This window comes from Macaca nemestrina, chromosome 7, assembly GCF_043159975.1.
Source record: "Macaca nemestrina isolate mMacNem1 chromosome 7, mMacNem.hap1, whole genome shotgun sequence".
NCBI lineage: Eukaryota > Metazoa > Chordata > Mammalia > Primates > Cercopithecidae > Macaca > Macaca nemestrina.
Genome location: NC_092131.1, coordinates 88,370,436 through 88,388,143, shown reverse-complemented (window position 1 = coordinate 88,388,143; position 17,708 = coordinate 88,370,436). Strand labels below are relative to the sequence as shown.

At 38.5% G+C, this 17,708-nt stretch overlaps 1 protein-coding gene across 1 annotated transcript in view; it reads left to right on the top strand.

The window, feature by feature from the left end:
- Nucleotides 1-10,457, top strand: part of LOC105499203 (olfactory receptor 11H4) — a 33,245-nt gene extending 22,788 nt beyond the window's left edge. The window contains exon 2 of the mRNA XM_011771714.3: nt 9,101-10,457. Within this exon, the coding sequence (XP_011770016.1) occupies nt 9,101-10,056 (956 nt within the window). The 3' untranslated portion in view covers nt 10,057-10,457. The remainder of the gene's footprint in view (nt 1-9,100) is intronic.
- Nucleotides 10,458-17,708: the final 7,251 nt, after the last annotated feature.

Below are 17,708 nucleotides of genomic sequence, written 5' to 3'. Positions count from 1 at the left end.
TATAAGCTAGAAGGGATGGGCACCCAGTTTTGTGCTGTCTTCAGCCTCCTTAAAACAATTATCAACCAAGAACTTTGTATCCAGCAAAAATCAACTTCTAAAATGAAGGAAAGATGCAGTCTTTTTCAGACAAACAAATGCTGAGAGAATTTGCCACTACCACGCCAAGGCTACAAGAACTGTGAAAAGGAGTTCTAAATCTTGAAACAAATCCTGGAAACACCTCAAAACAAAAGCTATAAAACAAAACAAAACAAAACAAAAAAAAAGAGGGCTAGCAAGATGGCCAAATAGGAACAGCTCCAGTCTACAGCTCCCAGCAAGATCAACACAGAAGGTGGGCAATTTCTGCATTTCCAACTGAGGTGCCCAGCTCATCTCATTGGGACTGGTTAGACAGTGGGTACAGCCCACAGAGGGCGAGATGAAGCAGGGTGCGGTGTTGCCTCACTTGGGAAGTGTAAGGGGTCAGGGAACTCCCTCCCCTAGCCAAGGGAAGCCGTGAGGGCTGTGCAGTGAGGAATGGAGTATTCTGACCCAGATACTACATTTTGCCCATGGTTTTCACAACCTGCAGACCAGGAGATTCCCTATACCACCACAGCCCTGGGTTTCAAGCACAAAACTAGGTGCCCATTTGAGAAGACACCGAACTAGCTGCAGGAGTTTTGTTTTGTTTTGTTTTGTTTTTCATACCCCAGTGACACCTGTAACACCAGCGAGTCAGAAGAACTCTTCACTCACCTGGAAAGGGGGCTGAAACCAGGGAGCCAAGTGGTCTAGCTTAGCAGATCCCAACCCCACAAAGCCCAGCAAGCTAAGATCCACTGGCTTGAAATTCTCACTGCCAGCACAGCAGTCTAAAGTTGACCTGGGATGCAAAAGAAACTATCATCAGAGTGAACAGGCAACCTATGGAATGGGAGAAAATTTTTGCAATATATCCATCTGACAAAGAGCTAAAATCCACAATCTACAAGAAACTTAATTAATTTACAAGAAGAAAAACAAACAACCCCATCAAAAAGTGGGTGAAGGATATGAACAGACACTTGTCAAAAGAAGACATTTATGCAGCCAAAAAAATGTGAAAAAAAGCTCATCATTACTGGTCATAAGAGAAATGCAAATCAAAACCACAATGAGATACCATCTCATGCCAATTAGAATGGTGATCATTATAAAGTCAGGAAACAACAGATGCTGGAGAGGATGTGGAGAAATAGGAATGCTTTTATGCTGTTGATGGAAATGTAAATTAGTTCAACCATTGTGGAAGACAGTGTGGCAATTCCTCAAGGATCTAGAACCAGAAATACCATTTGACCCAGCGATCCCATTACTGGGTATACACCCAAAGGATTATAAATCATTCTACTATAAAGACACATGCACACATATGTTTATTGTAGCACTGTTCACAATAGCAAAGAATTGGAACCAACCCAAATGCCCATGAATGATAGACTGGATAAAGAAAATGTGGCACATATACCTCACGGAATACTATGCAGCCAAAAAAGTATTACTTTGTGTCATTCCCAGGGACATGGATGAAGCTGAGAAACCATCATTCTCAGCAAACTAACACAGGAACAGAAAACCAAACACCATATGTTCCCATTCATAAGTGGGAGCTGAACAATGAGAACACATAGACCCAGGGAGTTAACATCACAAACTGGGGACTGTTGAGGGTGGGGGCTAAGGGAGAGATAGCATTAGGAGAAATACATAATGTAGATGATGGGTTGATGGGTACAGCAAACCACCATGGCACGTGTATACCTATGTAACAAACCTGCACATTCCGCACATGTATCTTAGAACACAAAGTATATGGAAAGAAAACACAATTAGAAAACAACAACGACAAAAAACAAGGTATTGGCAACACATAGCAAGATGAATGGAATAGCGTCTCACATCTCAATATTAACGTTAATGTCAATGATGTAAATGCTCCACTTAAAAGACACACAACTGCAGAATGGATAAGAATTCATCAACCAACTGTTTGCTGCCTCCAAGTGACTAACCTAAACTGAAGCTAAAGAGGTAGAAAAAGACATTTCATGCAAATGGACACAAAAAGCAAGCAGGGGTAGCTATTCTTGTATCAGACAAAACAAACTTTAAAGCAACAGCAGTTAAACAAGACAAAGAGAGACATTATATAATGATAAAAGGCCTTGTCTAACAGGAAAATATCACAATCCTAAATATATATGCACCTAACACTGGGGTTCACAAATTTATGAGACATTTACTAACAGACCTAAGAAATGAGATAGACAGCAACACAATAATAGTAGGGGACATCAATACTCCACTGACAGCACTACACAGGTCATCAAGACGGAAAGTCAACAAAGAAACAAGAGATTTAAACTATTCTCTGGAACAAATGGACCTAACAATTATTAACAGAACATTCTACCCAACAACTGTAGAATATACATTCTATTCATCAGTGCATCAAACTTTCTCCAAGATAGACCATATGATAGGCCACAGAACAAGCCTCAGTAAATTTAAGAAAATTGAAATTATATCAAGCACTCTCTAAGACCACAGTGAAATAAAACTGGCAACCAACACCAAAAGGAACCTTCAAAACCATACAAATAATGGAAATTAAATAAGCTGCTCCTGAATGATCACTGGGTCAAAATGAAATCAAGATGCAAATTTTAAAATTCTTAGAACTGAACAACAATAGTGACACAATCTATCAAAACATCTTGGATACAGCAAAGGTGGTGATAAGAGGAAAACTCATAGCCCTAAATGCCTACATCAAAAAGTCTGAAAGAACACAGACAATCTAAGGTCACACCTCAAGGAACTAGAGAAACAAGAACAAACCAAACCCAAATCCAGCAGAAGAAAGGAAATAACCAAGATCAGAACTAAATGAATTTGAAACAGAAAAAAAAAAATAGAAAAGATAAATTAAACAAAAAGCTGGTTGTTTGAAAAGGTAAATAAAATTTGATACACCATTAGCAAGATTAACCAAGGAAAGAAGAGAGAAAATCCAAATAAGCTTGATTAGAAATGAAATGGGAGATATTACAACTGATGTCACAGAAATACAAAAGACCATTTAAGGCTACTACAAACACCTTTATGTGCATAAACTAGAAAAGCTAGGGGAGATGGTAAATTTCTGGAAAGATACAACCCTCCCAGCTTAGGAAGAATTAGAATACGTTGAATTCTAGAATACCTAGAATCAGGAAGGATTAGATACCTTGAACAGACCAATAACAATCGGCAAGATTTAAACAGTAACAAAAAATTACAAACAAATGAAAGTCCAGGATGAGAGGGACTCACAGCTGAGTTCTACCAGACATTCAAAGAACAGGTACCAATCCTATTGATACCATTCCACAAGATAAAGAGGGAATCCTCCCTATGTCATTCTATGAAGACAGTATCGCCCTAATACCAAAACCAGGAAAGAAAATAACAAAAAAAAGCAAATTACAGACCAATATCCCTGATAAACATAGATGCAAAAATACCTAACAAAATACTAGCTAACCAAATCCAACAACATATCAAAAAGGTAATCCACCATGACAAGTGGGTTTCATACCAGGGATGCAGGGATGGTTTAACATATGCAAGTCAATAAAAGTGATACATCACATAAACAAAATTAAAAACAAAAATCACATGATCATCTCAATAGATGCAGAAAAAGCATTTGACAAAATCCAGCATCGCTTCATAATTAAAACTCTCAGCAAAATTGGCATACAGGGGACATACTTCATTATAATAAAATCCATCTATGACAAACCCACAGCCAATATAACTGAGTGGGGAAAAGGTGAAAGCATTCCCTCTGAGAACTGGACCAAGATAAGGATGGCCACTCTCACCACTCCTCTTCAACATAGTACTGGAAGTCTTAGCCAGAGCAATCAGACAAGAGAAAAAAATAAAGAGCATCCAAATCAGTAAAGAGGAGGTCAAACTGTCACTGTTTGCTGATAATATGATTGTTTACCTAGAAAACACTAAAGACTCCTCCATAAGGCTCCCAGAACTGATAAAAGAACTACCCTGAGGCCAGGTGTGGTGGCTCATTTCTGTAATCCCAACACTTTGGTAGGCTGAGGTGGGAGGATCACTTGAGCCCAAGAGTTTGAGATCAGCCTTGGCAACATACTGAGAGTCTGTCTCTACAAAAAATGAAAAATATTAGCCAGGCATGGTGTCACACACCTGCAGTCTCAGTTACTTGAGAGGCTGAAGTGGGAAGATCTATTGAGGCTAGGAAGTCGAGACTGCAGTGAGCCAAGTATTGTACCATTTCAGCCTGGGCAACAGAGCAAGACCCTCTCACAAACCAAAAAAGTACCTGAGGCTGGGTAATTTATAAAGAAAAGTTTTGTTTATAAAAAAAGTTTGTTTGACTCATGATTAAGCAGGCTATACAAGCATGGCACCAGCATCTATTCAGCTTCTTCTGAGGAAGCTTTTACAGCAAAAGTGAAAGTACAGCAGGTGTGTCACATGGTGGTGACAGAGAGAACAAGAGAGGAGGTGCCAGGTTCCTTTAAATCACCAGCTCTTCCATGAACTAATAGAGTGAGAACTCACTCATTACTGCAGGGAGGACACCAAGTCATTCATGAGGGATCCACCCTGATGATCCAAACAACTCCCACTACGCCCCACCTTAAACATATTTCAGCATATGATTTGGAGGGGACAAAACTCCAAACCATAGCACTAAATATAGAAAATACTGAGCTCGATCCAAAGATTTTTATTTAATTTGTCTGCCATAATATCTGGATATCAGGAGGTTTTTTTCTTTTTTACTGTGTGACTCTAGCCAAAGAAAGTGTTAAACAGCCCCCCAGGTGTTTCTAATGACTGGCCTACACCATTGCTATTCACGTGTCCTGTGAACCAGCAAGGTCAGCATTACCTAAGTGCTTGTTAGAAAATCACTCTCTCAGGTCCCAACCTGCTGAATCAGACGCTGCAATTTAACAAGATGTCCAGGTGATTCATATGCACATTAAAATTTGAGAACTCCTAGAACAGACTTTCACTGAATCTCAATTTCACTTACAAACTGCCCCAGTAGCCGTCAATGAAGATATTCTCCTTGCTCATCATTGTCAACTTTCCCTAGGAGGCATCTTTGAAGAAGTAGATTAAGAGGATCCAAGGAAGAAATCCCAATTTTTCAGGAGAAAAACAAAAGGCCAATTATTTTTTTTTAAACTGAAGCTAAATCTATTTCTAATTTGCACTAGTTTCAAATTCTCCACTGTTAGAAAGTGAAATGAGTGGAAACTGACAATTTGACTAAATTTGTCGATTAAATGACTTCTCTACATAAACAATTTTGGAATTCCTTGCACATTAATTACACATCCTCAAGGTCACTCAAGGCAGCTCTTTCCCAATACCAACCTTGTGGTCTTTACAGTGAAAGACTTCAAGAAAATTTAGTGAATTTAATTTTTAAGTGACCAATAGAATATAGTGTTCTGTTCCTCTATGTTAAAGCACTTCATTTAAGCTACAGAGAAAAGATGTGTTCATCAATATGTCTCAGTTTCAGAATTAGAGTCATAGGCAAAACTACCATTTATTTCACTGATTCCCATGGAGGATGATTCCTTAATGGAATGCAATCTCTTTGCAATAGAAAGCCTCCTGCGATGTGTCTGTAATTCCTGTAATTCCACCGGCTCCTCTGCTTCCCTAATTCTAGCCAATATACTAGAATTAATAATATATATATATATACAAGCTAATATACTGAATTCTAGGTGAGCCCCCAGTGCTGGAAAGAGAATGCACTCCAGGGAAACTTGGGTAAGCCACTGAGACCACATGGGGAGAAACACAGGGCTTTACAGTAATCCCTGAGAGAAAACAGATTTAACACTGATTCGCATGTTAAACCTCTCAGCAAATTCTGACAAAAGCCTCTAGGGTCTCCGGGAATGAAGGAAGGGCGATAAACCGCATAAAATGCCCTCAGCTGAACTTTTCCTCATCAGAGCCAGTGAAGAGGAGATGCTTGATGCTGAGGTTATGCTCAGCTCTGCTATGCCCACCACTCACTCCAAGCTGAGCCAGAAAAGCCATCATTGTGGGTAAGAAACCACTGCTATGATCTACTACAGAGTCCCTTTGACTTTATAAACCTGATTAGGCACTGTTTCTCTGCAAAGACTCAAAGGAGGCAGTATAATAGTATAGTATAAAAGTTCCATATGTGAATCCAGGACATTCATTGCGTAAAAAGTCATGCCCCTCTCTGAGCCTCATTTATAAAATGAAGTTAGATTATTATACCATTTCTTCTAATTCTATGATTTTATGGTTATTAACAACCATCTTTCTGAAAACAATCTTACTTTCCAGCAGTTATCAGGTGGTATGTTCCTTCTCTCAGGATACCTAGGAAGACAATACACTAAGTGAGGGGCATTCGAAAGAAGGCTATCAAATCAAGCTATCACACTTTGGGTGGGTGGATTGGTGGGTTGATTAGTTGGTCGGTAGCTTCTTGTACTGGAAAGGAATACAGTACATGAAAGAGCTGGTCTCAGCTGGGCGCAGTGGCTCATGCCTGTAATCCCAAGACTTTGGGAGGCTGAGGCAGGTGGATCACCAGGTCAGGAGATCGAGACCATCCTGGCTAACATGGTGAAACCCCGTCTCTACTAAAAATACAAAAAATTATCCAGGTGTGGTGGCGAGTGCCTGTAGTCCCAGCTACTCGCGAGGCTGAGGTAGGAGAATGGCGTGAACCCGGGATGCAGAGCTTGCAGGGAGCCGAGACCACGCCACTGCACTCCAGCCTGGGCGACAGAGTGAGACTCCGTCAAGGGAGGGAGGGAAGGAAGGAAGGAAGGAAGGAAAGAAGGAAGGAAGGAAGGAAGGAAGGAAGGAAGGAAGGAAGGAAGGAAGGAAGGAAGGAAGGAAGGAAGGAAGGAAGGAAGGAAGGAAGGAAGGAAGGAAGGGAGGGAGGGAGGGAGGGAGGGAGGGAGGGAGGGGCTAGTCTCCCAGGATTGTAGCTCAAACAATGATATATCTCAAAAAACAGGAGAAACAGTATGTTTGTGGCATAAAATAATGAATATTCCATTCTAATTACCTAACTATTCCCAGATAGCATTTTGGAGACTTTGGAGGGTGGTGGTATACAGAACTTTGTGGAATCAGTTTGTTCCATCAATGCAAAAATTCTGAAATTGATTACTTGGGTATTTCTATTAAGCTCTCCACCATCTGATCACTCCATTACTTATCTATATTTCTCCAAGGCTTCAGGAAAAACAATGTTGCTGCTAATAAAGCACTTACAGAGAAGGGTAGTAGAAAAGATGAAATGTAGTGTGAAGCTGTCAGTGTATAATGGAGAATGTCCTAAACTGTTACTCTCATCAAGCAGGCATTCAGAACAAAGGGCAGAAGACTCAAATCTCACAATTCTGGTTCCCAATTTAAATCTGAGCCTGGACTTGTTCTCTGACCAGCGTATAGCAGAGAAAGGGATTTATTTATGCTTCATAAATAATCTGGAAATCACCTATTGAGCACCTTATTCAAGGAAGACTATAAACACATGTATTTTACATTCACTGTTGATTGCAAAGCTGAAAAACTTTAGAACTCAGATGCTCCAAATTTCCCTTTTTATGCATCCTTAAAGACTAGCAAAGAACTAGTGATGTTGAAGTTCAAATCTTTCTTCCCAAGACTACCTGATCCTTCCTTCAAATTCTGTGTTCTTTGTTGCCTTTCAGATTTGTCTTTTTACATTTCTGACAAAGTTATGGCTGGTGACCCGCAATACACAAGACAAGAGATCTGAACTTAACAAGAAACTCAATATTGAAACTATATATTTTTTTTATTTTTTTATTTTTTTTGAGGTGGTGTCTTGCTCTGTCACCCAGGCTGGAGTGCAGTGATGCCATCTCGGCTCACTGCAACCTCCACCTCATGAGTTCAAGCAGTTTTTCCGCTTGGCCTCCCAAGTAGCTGGGATTACAGGCACACGCCACCACATCCAGCTAATTTTTGTATTTTTAGTAGAGATGGGGTTTTGCCATGTTGGCCAAGCTGGTCTCGAACTCCTGACCTTGGCAATCTGCTCACCTTGGCCTCTCAAATTGCTGGAATTACAGGCATAAGACGTTATGCCCAGCCATAACTATCATTTTGGCTTAATCAGCAAATTTTAAGTATTAATCCAGTATAAGATTACTGTTGTTTAAACACATTTGTATATTTTATTTAATTCTTATATACATCAACTTGTTGCTACTGAAAAGTACATATGTAGTCAAATATTTGAAAGCGTCCTTACCTTCCTTTCAGTAACCAATATTCTAATAAATAAGATTGCAGATAAAACCCCATTTGACCTCAGATTCTTTTAGAGAATCCCTTTGTTTTCACGACCGAAAAAGCTCACTAAATAAACTAAATTTTTGTATTGAAAACATCATTTGCTTTATTTCATCTATACGGTATCTGACTACAAAAAGTAAGATAGTTCCTTTTTGTATAATATCTGTAAAAAACATAAAAATAAACACTGCAGATGTTTTTAAAATATTATCATGAAGTCGTATCTCCATGCAGCAGTCAATCTATTTTGTTTTGTTGTCAAAGATCTAACCCAATTTTACATCAGTTATCCTCAAAATGTCTTTTCTAACAAGTTGGGCTAAGTAAGAGAAAATTGATGAGCTCATGCTAGAAAATCCATAATCAACATTGGAAAAACAAATCAAAAGCTGAAAAGGTCTTCTCAAGCATCCAAGGAAAAGAAAGAAAATACATTTGTCTGGTTCCGCCACTAGTGTCGAAATTCTAGCTGCATTGGATGGTATTGGATCCTAGAAAAATAACACTGAAACTTAGAACCACAATCAGTTCAAAATATGGTAGGACGTATTCCCACCTGATCTCAGATTGTCTTGGGTATTTTCCTGTATAGCTCAAGTTCTCGTCTTGATAAAGTCCTTGAGATATGTAGCAAGCAATTGGATTATACTCCAAGAGACTTGGATTACACTCATGTCTTTCTTCTTCGTAGATTTAAGACCCATGAACAGGTCAGCAACACACGTCGTGACAGAGTTTATTCTCCTGGGATTCCCTGGTTGCTGGAAGATTCAGATTTTCCTCTTCTCATTGTTTTTGGTGATTTATGTCTTGACCTTGCTGGGAAATGGAGCCATCATCTATGCAGTGAGATGCAACCCACGACTACACACCCCCATGTACTTTCTGCTGGGCAACTTTGCCTTCCTTGAGATCTGGTATGTGTCCTCCACTGTTCCTAACATGCTAGCCAACATTCTCTCCAAGACCAAGGCCATCTCATTTTCTGGGTGCTTCCTCCAGTTCTATTTCTTCTTTTCACTGGGAACAACTGAATGTCTCTTTCTGGCAGTAATGGCTTATGATCGATACCTGGCCATCTGCCACCCACTGCAGTACCCCGCCATCATGACCGGAAGGTTCTGTGGTAAGCTGGTGTCTTTCTGTTGGCTCGCTGGATTCCTTGGATACCCAATTCCCATTTTCTTCATCTCCCAACTCCCCTTCTGTGGTCCTAATATCATTGATCACTTCCTGTGTGACATGGACCCATTGATGGCTCTATCCTGTGCTCCAGCTCCCATAACTGAATGTATTTTCTATACTCAGAGCTCCCTTGTCCTCTTTTTCACTAGTATATACATTCTTCGATCCTATATCCTGTTGCTAAGAGCTGTTTTTCAGGTCCCTTCTGCAGCTGGTCAGATAAAAGCCTTCTCTACCTGTGGTTCTCATTTAGTTGTGGTATATCTTTTCTATGGGACAGTCATGGTAATGTACGTAAGTCCTACATATGGCATCCCAACTCTATGGCAGAAGATCCTCACACTGGTATATTCAGTAATGACTCCTCTTTTTAATCCTCTGATCTATAGTCTTCGTAATAAGGACATGAAACTCGCTCTGAGAAATGTCCTGTTTGGAATGAGAGTTCATCAAAATTCGTGAGCCAAAGATATGCCATATTTATAAGTTCTAACGAAGAACAAGGTCGAGATGTTGTCAGTTCTTTAGCAGTCTTTTAGTCCTCAGTCTGAGTAGTTAGAGGTTGTATATTTTACCTGGAAGTGTGCCCAGCTGAAATACGTTTTCAACACTGACTCTTTAAACCTTAATTAACTGGTCATCGACATCCACTAAAATGTTTTCAAAGCCTGTCTTTATTAGAATGATAAAATGGAATTGCTATGTGAGATGCCCTCCTGCTGTCATGCCCCATGGTTCACCATTGTATAATTTCTTACTCATAGCAACAAGACAATAAACCCAACTTTGTTCAACTGCAGGTATGTTCCTAGGAGTCTTTGTCTGATGGGAATCAATAGTAGAACAATACCAAGCAAACAGTAAGGCCTCAAACATGTTTTTTAAATATCTCTATCTCAATTTTTTTACTTACAACAATAATATGTGATTGTTGTAACAAACTCAAGCAATTCAGAAGAATTTCCATCTTCACTCCCATATTCACCAATTTTCCTCTCTGCTCCTCAGAGTCAATACATCTAAATCCCTCTCTCTGGTCCTCAACACCCTTCATAATACATCCCCACTAAACCTATTTCATTTGTTTTCCATTTCTTCCCAACATGAGCCCTCAGTTCTATTCAGGCCAGTTACTTTATTTATGCCACTCTATCATCTTTTCACCTTTTCTTAGGCTGTTCTTTCTTTCTTTCTTTCTTTCTTTTTTTTTTTTTTTTTTTTTTTTTTTTTTTTTTTTTTTTGAGACAAAGTCTCACTCTGTTGCCAGGCTGGAGTACAGTGGTGTGATCTCACCTCACTGCAACCTCCGCCTCCAGGGTTCAGGTGATTCTCCTGCCTCAGCCTCCCAAGTAGCTGGGACTACAGGGGCACGCCACCACTCCCAGGTAATTTTTCTATTTTTAGTAGAGATGGGGTTTCACCATGTTGGCCAGGATAGTTTCCATCTCTTGACCTCATGATTCACCCACCTTAGCCTCCCAAAGTGCTGGGATTACAGGTGTGACCCACCACGCCTTGATAATTTTTGTATTTTTAGTAGAGACTGTTTCACCAAGCTGGCCAGGGTGGTCTTGAATTCCTGACCTCAGGTGATCCACCTGCTTTGGCCTCCCAAAATGCTGGGATTAAAGGCGTGAGCCACCAGGCCCAGCCTAGGCTGTTCTTTCAACCTAGAGAGCCTCACCACATCTTCTGCCATGCAACTTGAGAAAGATATTTAACACTTAAATTCTTAAGTTCTTATTTTATAAAATGTGTATAATTCATGCCTTGTAACAATGTCATAAGAATTAAATCTGATCATTTCTGTAAGAGCCATAGCACAGAAAGAGACATATAGGAGGTTCTGAGTACACATTGTTCTCTTCTCCTTCTTGTCTTTCAAACCTGACTATGGATACCTTTCTGACTATCTTTTAGATGTTTTGTAATCCTCATGGAAACCTATATACTTAAAGATGGCTTATTTAAAAGCCAATTGGGATAGATATATATTTTATATAAATTTATATGTAATTATATATCTTATACATAGTTGTATATTTTATATATGAAGTTTATATAAATATGTAAAATCTCATATATGTATATATGTATATATAATATGTATGTATATAGATATATGTATATATAGAGAGATAGATATAGATAAAGATTAGATATAGATTTGGCAACCATAAAGGGATTGATTAGACAGCCAACTTTGAGTCAGACTTGTTGTGTCCTGGCTTATCTGCTTACTAGTTGTGTGACCTTCACAAGCAAGTTGCTTAAATGCTATGAACTTCATCTGTAAGATAGGGTAATAATAACACCTTAGAATTGTTGGTTTGTTATGACTTAATACTTATAAAGCACTTAGAACTACGCCTGGCAAACAGTAAAGTTCAATAAATATCAGCTTTAAAAAAATTATTCAACTGTAAAAGATCATGGTAGCTTTCAAAATCAGCTCATATAATTTTTCCATTTAACAGATACATTATGTTCCATTATATGAATGTTTCATCATTTATTCATTACTCAATGATAATATATCTTATATTTTATAATTAAAACAATGCTGTAATTAATATTCTTGAATATGGCCTCTTAGAGCCACATTGATATTCCATAAGTTAGAGGAAGAGTTTATGGAACACTGGAAATGTGCATTTTTAATTATGCTAAATACTGGCAAATTAGATGCCCTAAATAGTGTGGGACAAATGGTGCTGGGGCAAGTAGATATCCATAGGCAAAATAAAGAAGTTGGAGACCTATCTTACACCATTTACAAAAATTAATTCAAAATGGATCAAAGACCTAAATGCAAAAACTAAAATTACAAAACCCTTCACAACCTAGGATTAGGCAGTGGTTTCTTAGATATGACACATAAGGCACAAAAAACTAAGGAAAAAAATCAGTAAGTTAGACCTTATCAAAATAACAATTTTTGTGCTTCAAAGGATACTATCAAGAAAGTGAAACGGGCCGGGCGCTGTGGCTTACGCCTGTAATCCCAAGACTTTGGGAGGCCAAGGCAGGCGGATCACGAGGTCAGAAGATCGAGACCATCCTGGCTAACATGATGAAACCCCGTCTCTACTAAAAATACAAAAAATTAGCCGGGCGTGGTGGCAGGCGCCTGTAGTCCTAGCTACTCGGGAGGCTGAGGCAGGAGAATGGCCTGAACCTGGGAGGTGGAGCTTGCAGTGAGCCGAGATCGCGCCACTGCACTCCAGCCTGGGCGACAGAGCGAGACTCCGTCTCAAAAGAAAGTGAAATGACAACTGCTATGGCTTGAAGGTCTGTGTCCCCTCCCAAATTCATATGTTGAAATCCTAACCCCCAGAACAATAGTGCTGGGAGGTGGGGCCCTTGAATTTCATTAAGTCATGAGAGTGGACCCCTTCTGAATGGAATTAGTGCCTTTATAAAATAGGCCAAAGGAGCTCATTCGCCCCTTCAACCACGTACAGACACAGCAAGAAGGCACAATTTATGAACTAAGAAATGGACCTTCATCAGACACCAAATCTGTTGGTGCATTGATCTTTGACTTCCCCATCTCCAGAACTGTCAAAAACAAATTTATGTTTTTTATAAATTACCTAGTTTATGGTATTTTCTTATAGCAAACTGAACAAACTAAGACAAAATTTTTAGCCCCTAACATTTAGAGACCAAAAGTACACTAGTAGTGGCCAAGGGCTAGAAGGAGAGGATGAGAAATAACAACTGCTAATGGGTACTCAGTTTCTTTGGGGGTGATAAAAATTTTCTGGAAACAGATAGTGTTGATAGTTGTACAACCTTGTGAATATACTAAAAATTACTGAAATACATGAGTAAATTTTTCATCAGGAAACTGCAGATCAAATTCATATTAAGATATCAACCTCACATATGTTAGCATGGCTACTACCAAAAAGACCAAAGATAACCAATGTTGACAAGGATGGGAGTAAAGGGAATACTCTATACTGTCAGTGGGAATGTAAATTAGCACAGCCACTATAGAAAACATGGAAGTACCTCAATAAATTGAAAATAAAACTACCATATAATCCAGCAATTCCACTTCTTTGTATGTATCCAAAGGAATTGAAATCAGGATCTCAAAGAGATATCTGCACTTCCATGTTCATTTCAGCATTATTCACAATGGCCAAAACATGGAAGCAACCCAAATGTTCATCGATGAATGAACGGATTTTTTTAATGTGGTATAAACACACAATGGAATAGTATTCAGCATTATAAAGGAAAGAAATTCCGCCATTTGCAACAACAGGAATGAATCCGAAGGACATTATGCTAAGTGAAATAAGCCAGATACAGGACAAATACCACATGAATGATGAATGCAAAATAGTTAAATTCACAGAAGCAGAGAGTGAAATGGTGCTTGTCTGGATTAATGGGAGAGTAAAATAGGGAGGTATTAGTCAAAGGGTACAAAGTTTCTGTTATGCAAGATAAGTCCTAGAAATCTACTATATGGCACAGTGCTTATAGTTAACGATACTGCTTTGTATATTTAAAATTTTGCTAAGAGGGTAGATCTTATGTTAAATGTTCTTATCACAAAATAATAATAATGATCAATAAGTGGATGGGAAGAAACTTTTGAAGTTGATGGATATGTTTATGGACTAGAATGTAGCAATGATTTCACAGATGTATACTTCTCTCCAAACTCATCAAGTTGTGTATATTATATACATACAAATGTTTGGATGTCAATCACATCTCAATAAAGTATTTTTTGTTCACCTAAGTTTGTTCTCCAAATAAATCTGAAAAAAAAACTCAGGTCCGCAAATTTTCTACTGTATGACAGAACCTGGTCTTAACTGTCTACCTGTGCTCTACTAACCTCTAATGGCCATTATGCTTCCATGATATGCCTAAGAATGCACAGGAAAAAACCTCAACCCACCCAAAAGTAATATGAAAAGGAGGATAAGCCAGGTACGGCAGCTCATGCCTGTAATTCCAGCACTTTGGGAAGCTGAGGCAGGAAGATTACTTGAGCCCAGGAGTTGAGACCAGCCTAAGCAATATAGTGAGACCCTATCTCTGAAAAAAAATAAAAATAAAAATTAACTGGGCATGATACACACACCTGTAGTCCCAGCTATTTAAGAGGCTGAAGTGGGAGGATCTCTTCAGCCCACAAGTTTGAGGCTTGCAGTAAGCTGTGGTCGCACCACTGCACTTCAATCTGGGCAACAGAGCAAGACCCTGTCTCAAGAAAAAAAAGAGAGAGAAAGAAAAGAAAGAAAGGAAAGGGGTATATTGGTTAATAGAATTTTCTAGTTAATTGCTGGCCAGAAAAAAAAAAAGCAACAACAAAACAACTTTGATACTAAGTGTTAAAGCATTCCAGGCTAGGTGCAGTGGCTTTTCCCTGTAATCTGAAAAGGGAAAATCACTTGAGACTAGGAATTGGAGACCAGCCTGGGCAACATAGCGAGACCCCCATCTTTAAAAAAAAAATTAGCCAGGCATGGTGGCGTGTGCTATCGTTCCAGCAACTTGGGAGGCTGAGGTGGGAGGATCGCTTAACCCTGGGAGATTGAGGCTTCAGTGAGTTGTGTTTATACCACCGTACTCTAGCCAAGGAGACCTTGTCTCAAAAAAAAAATCTAAAGTCTATTTTCCCACCTTTATACCTTATTATGTTGAAAATAATTTAATCTTTTACCCCACAAGAACTCAGGAAGTGCAACATATCCGGACAAGCAGTGAACAGGCAATCAAATGATGGGGGTGTCCAATCCCAGCTCAACACCAACTAGCTATGTGTCCTTACACAGGACGCCTGACCTCTCTGGTCTCAGCTCCCTTATCTGTAAGATAAGAAAGTTGAACAAAGTGAATTTTCCATGGTTGCCTACACTCATGTTTCCTCAAAAATGCAGTATGTCTTATGGTACATACAGTGTAAGGGAGGGAAAACAGATAAGTGAAAAACCAATATTAATTTAGTGTGGGAAATGCTATAACAGAGTAAATATAGAATGCTGTCAGAGCACATGAGAGGAGCACATAACGCAGTCAAGATCTAAGAGTGTATGGGGAGGTGATGGGGAAATTGTTAAGGAGAAGTAACTTCTAAGCTGCTGACACCTACTGGGTGAAAAGGAATTATCTGATGAACTGAGATGGAAGAGAAGGAACAATATTTACAAAAGATCAGAAATGAAAGTGAGTAAGCATTCAGGAAACTAAAATTAGTTCGTTTTGGCTGGAATATGCAGTGTAAGGAAGAAATGTCAAAACATAAGAAAACAGGGGTAAGCATGGGCCAGCTCACTGAAGGTAATATACATCAAAATGAGAACTTTGGACTTTATCCTAAGACCGACGAGAAATGTTTGAAAGGTTTGACTCAGGAATTATACAATCATTTACATTTTTGAAAGATTAATATGACTACAGGATAAAGAACACACTGGAGAATAAAGGTCAAGGTTTCTTTTGTTGTTGTTTTTTCAGACAGGGTCTCATTTTGTAGCCCAGGCTGGAGGACAGTGGAATCATCATAGCTCACTGCAGCCTTGACCTCCAGGGCTCGCTCAAGTGATCCTCCCACCTCAGCCTCCCGAGTAGACAGTGCTACAGGCACACACCACCACATCCAGCTAATCTTTTGTATTTTTTGTAGAGATGAAGTCTCACTTTGTTGCCGAGGCTGGTCTTGAACTTTTGGGCTCGAGCAATCCTCCTGCCTCGGCCTACCAAAGTGCTGGGATTATAGGCATGAGCCACCATGACTGGCCAAAGAACACACTGGAGAAGAAAGGTCAAGAGTAAATGGAGGGGACAGGTTATAAGAGTATTGCAGCAGACAAAAGAGGATAGGACGGTGACCTAATCTCAGACAGTGTTTCTCAAAGTATGGTCTGCAATGAGAAAAGAACAGAAATTGAGAGAAAGCTTTAGAAACTTTCATAGCAATTCAACATTATGGTAACATCTAAGCATACGATCAGTGGTCTCTTCTCCTTGAACAAGACATAAATAAGTTTGGGTATTGTAGTACTATCCATTTATACTAGTCATGCACAGTTGAACTGCATTAAAACATAATATTTTAAAGTTGGCTTGTAAATTATAATCCAAACATAAATAAAAATTGAGAAAACATATATTTTATTTTTATAGTTTATTTTCATAATCCTTTTAAAGTTTTAATTAGTAGTATAAATTTTGGAAATAAAATTTATGTTATTTATTCTTAATCCTAATTTATTTATGACAAAATAAACTTTACTGGACTCTTTTTCTAGAAAAGATACATCCTTTCTGAATGTAGTCATTGTAAAAAACCAAATGATAACAATGAAATGGTTCCCAAGAAATGAAGACTAGTCCATACTAGTTTTACTCAAAAGTGTGAACCATCATGTATTTTTAATTACATAGCTATAGTTGAGTGTGAAGTACTAAAACCACAGTGTGTTACTTGGCAGAGATATATTGGCTAATGATGCAAGAAACCATCAAAAATTAAGCATCTTTTGCATATAAAACATAGAACTAAGTTCAAAACCAAAGAATTTTTTAAGCAAACATTACTGAATTAAAAAAAATTTTAAAGTAAAGGCTCATTGTTCATATGGAATATGTTCTTATGGAACATATTTGAGCAATATCTCTTAATAATGCTCAAATATGCTCCATAAGAGCATTATCTCTTAATGCTTTGAGGTCTTATATAAAGGCATTCGAGTTGCTAAACCTAAGAATGCATATACAATTCTTAGTCATTAAAGACTCTATCAAAGATGACTCCCAGCAAATCTTGGATGAATCAGTGGCAATGAAGATAGCTCAACTACTACTTTTTAATGACTCCATAGCTCAATGTGTTAAATAACTAGACCATATGATGCTTGTACAACAGTATGAATTTGCTTAACACCACTGAATTGTACACTTAAAGGTGGTTAAGTTGGTAAATTTTCTGCTATATGTATTTTACAACTTAACAAATGAAAAAAAAACTAGACCACAGAATAAAATTAGCAAATTATATTCCATCAACTTGACGAATACACAACTACTGCTAAAATAGCAATTATTTTTGTATATATGCAACCTGCTTTATTTTATTTTTT